At 33.9% G+C, this 8144-nt stretch overlaps 1 protein-coding gene across 2 annotated transcripts; it reads left to right on the forward strand.

The window, feature by feature from the left end:
* Window positions 1–304: 304 nt before the first annotated feature.
* Window positions 305–3450, forward strand: LOC132184753 (uncharacterized). Of its 2 annotated transcripts, none has more exons than XM_059598494.2 (2): window positions 305–430; window positions 1255–3450. In XM_059598494.2, exon 2 carries the CDS (start codon window positions 1837–1839, stop codon window positions 2953–2955), a length of 1119 nt encoding a protein of 372 aa, XP_059454477.1. In that variant the 5' UTR covers window positions 305–430; window positions 1255–1836; the 3' UTR covers window positions 2956–3450. The 2 variants fall into 2 exon arrangements, with proteins under 2 accessions (XP_059454477.1, XP_059454478.1); XM_059598495.2 differs by lacking the exon at window positions 305–430 and adding an exon at window positions 489–1001.
* The last annotated feature ends 4694 nt before the right edge of the window (window positions 3451–8144 follow it).

Here is an 8144-nt window from a genome sequence, read left to right on the forward strand (position 1 = left end):
TTCTAAAACCTTTTTTTTTTTTTTTTTAACTGCTAAAATTGATGAAAGGGTCCACATTAAGAGCAATTAAAAGTTTAGATGTTCAAATTGAGAAATTTAAAAATTTATGAAAGATTTATCAAATTGCATACAAATTTACTGGATTAAAGTGAAAATTTTCCATTTTTTAATATAACATAAAAAGAGTGGTAAAAGTATCAATGACATTTTTATTAGCAAAAAGACACGTCACATCTAATTTCTCATAGAGTTGGCCTTTATTGAACAAGCCATCCCAGTAGCATACTTTCCCAGAGTCTCAAAATCAAAGAAAACATGAAACCAAAACCGCTCAACCCCTTCTCTCTTTCTCATCTCAACATGAAATTTGGGAAAAATGCTATAATTGTCATCTTAGAAATGGGAGGGTTTGGAAAGAAAAAGTTCACAGGTATATTATTATTATTTTTTTTCTCCTAAAATGTATATCTTTATTTTTTCATCTGTTTAATTTTAGATTAAATTCCTATTATTTGTTTGCATATCCATTTCTTATTTATATTTTGTTTGATACTCAATACAATATTGGGAAATGAAATTAAGTCAGAAGTTTTGTTGATGAACTTAGAAAACTTAAACCCCCATTCGGCCTCTAGCAATTTCTCAACCAATATCTCCACCATACGGCCTAGAAAACCCATAAACTCAAGAAAGCAACAAATGCAACAAATGCAAAAGTAAGCAATGTATGTCTCCCAAGCTTTAGCAACCTATTTTGGGGTGAAATTCGATTTTAAGATCAGTCTAGTTAAAAGCCATGTCACGTAATATTCACTAACTATTACTGACCTTTTCATTTTTACTTATTATTTATTTTTTCTAAATGTTAATCCTTGCTTGGGTGCTGAGAAAACTGATGAAATGTGGGGTTTGGGGTTCTGGGGTTTCAAATAATGGCTGGATGTTTGAGATTCAGAACAATGGCGTTGTTTGGTTGCGGGGAAGCTTGCGGTCTAAAATGGGTAAAATTCAATTTCAATCCCATTAATTTTCTGCTGTTTGGTATATGAGAAAAAGGGCATCTCAATTGTTTGATTGAATCTGACGGTTCTAATATATAATTATGAGCGAACCTTTGTTTGGTTGCTATAGAAAATTTAGGAAAAATATATATAAAACAACCGAAAAGCCACAAACTGATATATATATATATATATACTTCAAAAGTACTGTTCACTTTTTACTGTTCATTGATGCTGCTGATACACTGTGCAGGATTACTGTTCACATTCACTGTTCATGACGACAGCGAATTACTGTTACTATTGTTGTCTTGTCTGCCAACACTACAGTGCCGACAAGTTACTGTTTCTGATTGAAAACTTTCACTGTTCCTGATTGGCGCCGACTCCACAGTGCGCATACTTTCTACTATTTACTTTTGACCGCACTAACGCGAAATCTTCTTTTACTATTTGTATCATGATTGTATTTTGTTTTTCTCAATGTTATTTACTTATATAACGGGCTCCCCTCCCCCATTGTAAGGCAGAAGCTTTTTTGGGATAATCTGATACCCATTACTTTTGACCATTCCCCTGCTTTCATTTTGTATCCTCTCTTCTCCTCTATCACTTACTTCTGTAAGTTCTATCACTTACTTTTGTTGGTATCACACCTACCGTTCAACAACTAGGGCGTGAAGAAGAAACTGTGTGTAAGGCCAAGGGTATGTGTGGATAGTTTTGTGTCTAGAAAGGATATACTTAGGAAGTTTGCCTTGTGAGTGAGTACCTAGGATGAGATTCTGTAAGAGTTTACCAAGTGAGTGATTTTGAGTTTAGTTTGTGTGTCAAAATGTGGAGATCTAATTCTTCTGTTAGCTCTAATTCCAGTTTACCATCTAACGTGGTTAATTTTGAACAATTTTCTGTTGAAAGTGATAATGATTTCAGATTTGATAAATGGAACATCCCTAAGCTTGACGCTAAGGATGTTTACATTACTTCTTGGTTTAAATCTTTTTTTAAATCTGAATATTCTGTTAAAACTGTTGAACAAACCTTTGCTATTTCTGGTAATAATCAAACTATTACCTTGTTTAACAATAAGTTTGTTAATAATTCTCTTGCTAAAGGTTACAGATTTTTGCATATTGGTTCTGTTCAAGTTGCAGTCAAGCCATTGACTCGACTGGGTATTAATGTTTCTGTTTTGTTATGTTTGCGTGACGCAAGATTTGTTGATTTTCGTACTAGTATTCTTGGTATGATTCAGTCTTCTCTGTTTAATGGTCCTGTCCATTTTGATGTTTTCCCCAATATTTCTCTTGCTTTGGTTGATATTCATATTCTTAAAGCTTTGACGCTGAATATTCTTACTTCTGGTTATAATATAGAAGAAGGTAGGAGACCCTTTGCTATCATCTACCGTATTTATTATAAATTGATGAAGACAAATCTAGATTCACAAGCTGTGATCAAGAATCCAAGTGAATCTACTTTGTTAATTCAAAGTTCTACTCAGAATGCTAGTATCAAAACTTCAAAAATGATTCGCTGGGATGAGATTGACCTCCCTAACGAGTGGCTTTTGGAAGGTGTTACAAAACCTTCTCGAGTAGTGAATGATGCCTCTAATCTTTATTACATCCAGCAATACATGGATGGATCTGTTAAAATTAATTTTTCTAATTTAGGACTTTCAAGTCGAATTGAAAGGCCTCTGTTGGTTAACGAACGAAGGAATTCTTTTGCTGGTTCTACCACCTCAGAAGGTCTTCGACGTCGAGATAAGGATGTTGATGAGTCTCTTAACGCTCCTCCTCCTCTTTATCCTGCTGTTAGCCCTGATTTGAAACTCAAAGGAATTTCTATCGATTCCCAAGTTTCTTCTGCTTTTTACTCTACTAGAAATCATCCTCCAACGGATGACGAAGGTGGATCTGGTTTGAAAACTACTATATATACATCATAGAAGACTTATGATGAATTGGCCTCATAACGGCTAAGTTTCTCAGTTTTCAGAATAGCCTCATAACGGCTCTTGATTCCCAGATTTAATTATTCAAATTTGCAGACTGGCTCATAACGGCTGGTTTCTCTCCTCAAGAATTTTCTCCGGATTACTATTCATCACTATTTGAAGATTACTGTGCTAAACTACTGTTCACTTTTACTGTTCCAGATTGGCACCGAACGTGCTTTCTACTGTTTACTTTTGACCGCGGACTACACAGTACTGCGGAATCTACTTTTACTGTTTGTTGCATGATTGTAATTTGTTTTACTTTCTTTAATTTGCCTATATAACGGGCTCTCCTCCCACATTGTAAGGCAGAGACTTAATACTACCCAAGCTCTCTAGCCATTCCCCTGCTTTCCTATTTCTTCTTGTGTCTCTTCCTCTATCACTTACTTCTGTAAGTTCTATCACTTACTTTTGTAAGATATTTTTAATCTTAAGTTTTGATTTCAGCTTCTCATCTATTTTAATTTCAGTTCTTTAATTTCATTATACTATTGTCATTACCGCCTCATGGCTGGTTTTACTGCTTTAATTTAAATTATTTTCTGCATACACTATCACCTTCCCCTACTCCCTGCATCCTTATGCATATTGTTCTTCCTCCCCTCCCGTCTTTGGTATCAGAGCCATAAGAGTTACGGTCTCTTTGCTGTCTTAATGTACACCCTGCTCCCTCTTGACCTCCCTGTCTCTCGTCTTGCTCTTGATCTTTTTGAGTTCTTACTCCCTGTTAACCTTAATCTGTGTAGAGTTCCAAGTTGTTGAACGGTAGTCCACCACCCCGTCACTACAGTTTGCGAGGTATCTGTAAGTCCCGTTGAAAGCCTGGGTTGGCGTGTTAGGGCGTGAAGAAGAAAATGCAGGTTAGGCCAAGGGTATGTGTGGATAGTTTTGCGTCTAGGAAAGATATGCTTAGGAAGTTTGCCTTGTGAGTGAGTACCTAGGATGAAATTCTGTAAGACTTTGCCCAGTGAGCGATTTTGTGTGTAGTTTGTGTGTCAAAATGTGGAGATCTAATTCTTCTGTTAGTTCTAATTCAAGTTTACAACCTGACGTGGTTAATTTTGAACAATTTTCGGTTGAAGGTGATAATGATTTTAAATTTGATAAATGGAATATCCCAAAATTTTCTGGTTCTGATGTTTATGCTACTTCATGGTTAAAATCTTCTTTTAAGATTTCATATTCTGTTAAAACTGTTGAACAAACATTTGCTATATCGGGTAATAATCAAACTATTACCTTGCTTAGTAAAAAATTTGTTAATGATTCTCTTGCTAAAGGTTACAAATTCTTGCACATTGGTTTTGTTCAAGTTGCAGTCAAGCCTTTGACTCGACATGGTATCAATGCTTCTGTTTTGTTATGTTTGCGTGATGCTAGATTTGCTGATTTCCGTACCAGTATTCTTGGTATGATTCAGTCTTCTCTGTTTAATGGTCCTGTCCATTTTGATGTTTTCCCTAATATTTCTCTTGCTTTGAATGATGTTCATATTCTTAAAGCTTTAACGCTGAATATTCTTATTTCTGGTTATAATATGGAAGAAGGTAGTAGACCCCCTGCTATCATCTACCGTATTTATTATAAATTGATGAAAACGAATCTAGATCCACAAGCTGTGATCAAGAATTCAGGTGAATCTACTTTGTTAATTCAAAGTTCTACTCAGAATGCTAATATTAAAACTCCGAAAATGATTCGATGGGATGAGATTGACCTCCCTAACGAATGGCTTTTGGAAAATGTTACAAAACCTTCTCGAGTAATGAATGATGCCTCTAATCTTGATTACATCCAGCAATACATGGATGGATCTGTTAAAATCAATTTTTCTGATTTAGGACTTTCAAGCAAAATTGAAATACCTCTTTTATTTAACGAACGAAGAAATTCTTTTGCTAGTTCTACAACCACAGAAGGACTTCGACGTCGTGATAAGGATGTGGAAGAGTCTCTTAACGCTCCTCATCTTTATCCTTCTGTTAACCCTAACTTGAAACTTAAAGGAATTTTTACAGATTCTCAAGTTTCCTCTACTTTTTACTCTACTAGAAATCATCCCCAAACGGATGATGAAGGTGGATCTATTTCTCCTTCTACTTCAGATTTTGATGCTCGTCTTCCCCCTAATCCTCATCCTCATCCTCATCCTCAGTGCAATGTTATCACTGCTCCAGTTAAAGATTTCTTTTCTATTATTGATTGTCCAGCTTTATCCAAAGATTTTAATTTAAAAGAAAATCGTGATTTAAGGCATGCTTACCGTGCCAAATATTCTGAAAAAGAACAAAATCTCATTAAAGTCAAATGGACTGAGATGATGATTGAGTCCCAAAAACATATTTTATTTTTTTATTATCTTCAAAAACATTTTCCTGTCGATAATGTTTTGAATGTTGTCAAAAAAATTTTTGTTAAAGAAGATAAATCTATTGTCAGATCTTCTCATCCTCCTCTTGAAAATACTCTTCTTGATTGTAATAAGGTTCTTATTAAATGTTCCCCTTTCAAAGCCCAGGGTAAGGATCCTATTGATAATGATAGGAAAATTATCGAGCAAAATAATTTTGTTTCTCAATCTCTTCATATTATAGGACAACAATTAGATCGTATTGAAGAGAAAATTCCCTCTCCCTCTACTGATTCAAAAATTGTTTCTATTCCCCCTAAAATTGAAAAACTTCTGATTTCTCTTCCTGATTTAAAGAAATCTTCTGGTTTCAAAACTACTTCTCAAATGAACATTGAGAAAGTTGACTAATTATTTTCTGAGTTAAAAATGACTCGTGCCAGTACTTCTGGACAGAATTTTGCTATTGAAAAAGCTTCCTCTTCTGAGTCTGAAATATCTCATGACTCTACTGATTCTGATATTAAAATTATTGAACAAAACTTTGGCAAGATTGACATGGAGCCAAAACTCCAAAGGATCTTTGACAGATTCAGATCTTTCGATCCTGCAAAGAATTTTTATCCAAAACCTACTCCTCCTGATTTACAATTTGAAGAAAGATATCGCCAATCTCAATTTTCTGTCTCTGCTGATAAATTGTATAAATGGAATATTGATGGTTTGTCTGAGCAAGAACTTGCTCAATAAGATGAATCATGTGTCCATGGTTGCTAACACCTATCTTACTAATCACAATAAAAGCCAAGCTGATATTGTGGATTTACTTGCTATTGGATTCTCTGGTACTCTTAGGAATTGGTGGGATAATTATCTCACTGAGCAGGTAAGAAACCAGATCAGGACAGCAGTAAAGTGTAATGAAGAAGGTGAACCTGATGGTGTTAACACCTTGATTTATACAATTATTAAAAAAATTTGTTGGTACTCCTTCCAATATTACTTCTCGAATTTCTGATTATTTGAATAATCTTCGATGCCCTACTATCTCTGACTATAGATGGTATCAAGATGTTTTTCTTTCTCGTGTAATGGTTAGACCTGACAGTCAAAAACCTTATTGGAAAGAAAAGTTTATTGATGGTTTGCCTTCATTATTTGCTCACAAAGTGAAAGATGAATTGATTAATTCTGATACTGATCTTATTGATTTTGAAAACCTGACTTATGGAGATTTATTCTCCACAGTTAAGAAACTTGGCATCAAGATGTGTATTGATCAGAAAATGATCAGACAACAACTTAAGAACACCAAGAAAGCTAAGTATGAAATGGGAAATTTCTGTGAACAGTTCGGATTACCTCCTATTGCTCCTTTCCGTAAGCATAGGAAGAAATCTGGCAAGAACTTCATGAAATCACCTCCTCCATATTACAATAGTCATAAGAAAAGAAAATTTAATAAGCCTAAATTTTCTAAAAAGAATAAAGATTTTAAATTTGAAAAATATTTTTCAAAGAATAAATGTTTCAATTGTGGAGAAAAAGGATACTATGCTGACAAGTGCCCAAAACCTCCCAAAAAGATTAAAAAGAGACTAATGCTTTAAATATTGATGATGAAAACAAAGAAAAGATTTTTTTAGAATTTTTCAAAACAATGATTTTTCTGACTTTTCTTCTGATAATGATTTTCTATCTTCCTCTGATTCTGATTATCATTCTGCTTCTGAGATTTCTGAAAATTGCTTTAAATTTGGCTATGCTGAGTCTTGCCGCAATACAAAAGCTTGTTCGGTCCTGACCAAATCAGAAGAACAAGAAGATTTGCTTCTTACTTTGATTTCAAAAATTGAAAATCCTGAATTGAAAGAAGACTATCTTAAAAAACTTAAGAAACTCATGATTAAAAATTTTGAAAAACCTGTTAACATTAAAATCTCTCTTGAGGATACTTTGAAACGATTTTCAAAACAAAAATCCAAAGTAGTTACTATCTCAGACTTGCAGCATGAGATTGGTAACATCAAGAAAGATATTGTTAACTTGCAAAATGGCTTGCATAATGTTTATACTGAGAACAAAGATTTACAACAACAGCTTTTGCTTTTAAATCTTCAAGAATGTTTTCTAGAAAATATTTCTGAAAATGGTAAAAAATCTTAGCATGATGATGAAGCTGAATCCAGCTATAATCCTCTTTCTAATGATGTTAAGATTGTCAGTATAATTGATAGAATTGTTCCTCCCAAATGGTATTCACGAATTCATATTTATATTTCTCATGATTATGCTTTTGATGTTATTGCTTTGGTTGATTCTGGTTCTGATTTGAATTGCATTCAAGAAAGATTTATTCCCAGTAAATATTTTGAAAAATCCACTGAAAAATTGAATTCTGCTAGTGGAAACAAGTTGCATATCAAATATGAATTAAATAACGTTCATGTTTGCCAGAATGATGTTCGTTTTCATATCTCTGCTGTTCTTGTAAAAACATGACTGAAAGAGTAATTCTTGGAATGTCTTTCATTGCTTTACTTTATCCATTCTCTATTGACGAGATTGGTATTTCAACTGTTAAATTTGGTGTTGATATTCAATTTATTTTTGCCTCTAAATTTGAAATTGATATTAATAGGTTGAGCATAAAGTCTAGAAATCCTCCAGGTTTAGAGTTAGAGTGTGATGAAAGCCCTATTTCCATTAGGACTTTATCTTACTTGAATACCCCTCAAACTATTGTGTTTACCCAGAATTCATTGTTCATCCCAATTCCCAAGTC

This window comes from Corylus avellana, chromosome 7 (genome assembly GCF_965113065.1).
Source record: "Corylus avellana chromosome 7, dhCorAvel1.hap1.2, whole genome shotgun sequence".
Taxonomy (NCBI): Eukaryota; Viridiplantae; Streptophyta; class Magnoliopsida; order Fagales; family Betulaceae; genus Corylus; species Corylus avellana.

What these genes read in the sequence shown, in the direction of transcription:
- LOC132184753 (XM_059598494.2), top strand. Translation starts at nt 1,837, where the DNA reads ATGTGGAGATCTAATTCTTCTGTTAGCTCTAATTCCAGTTTACCATCT.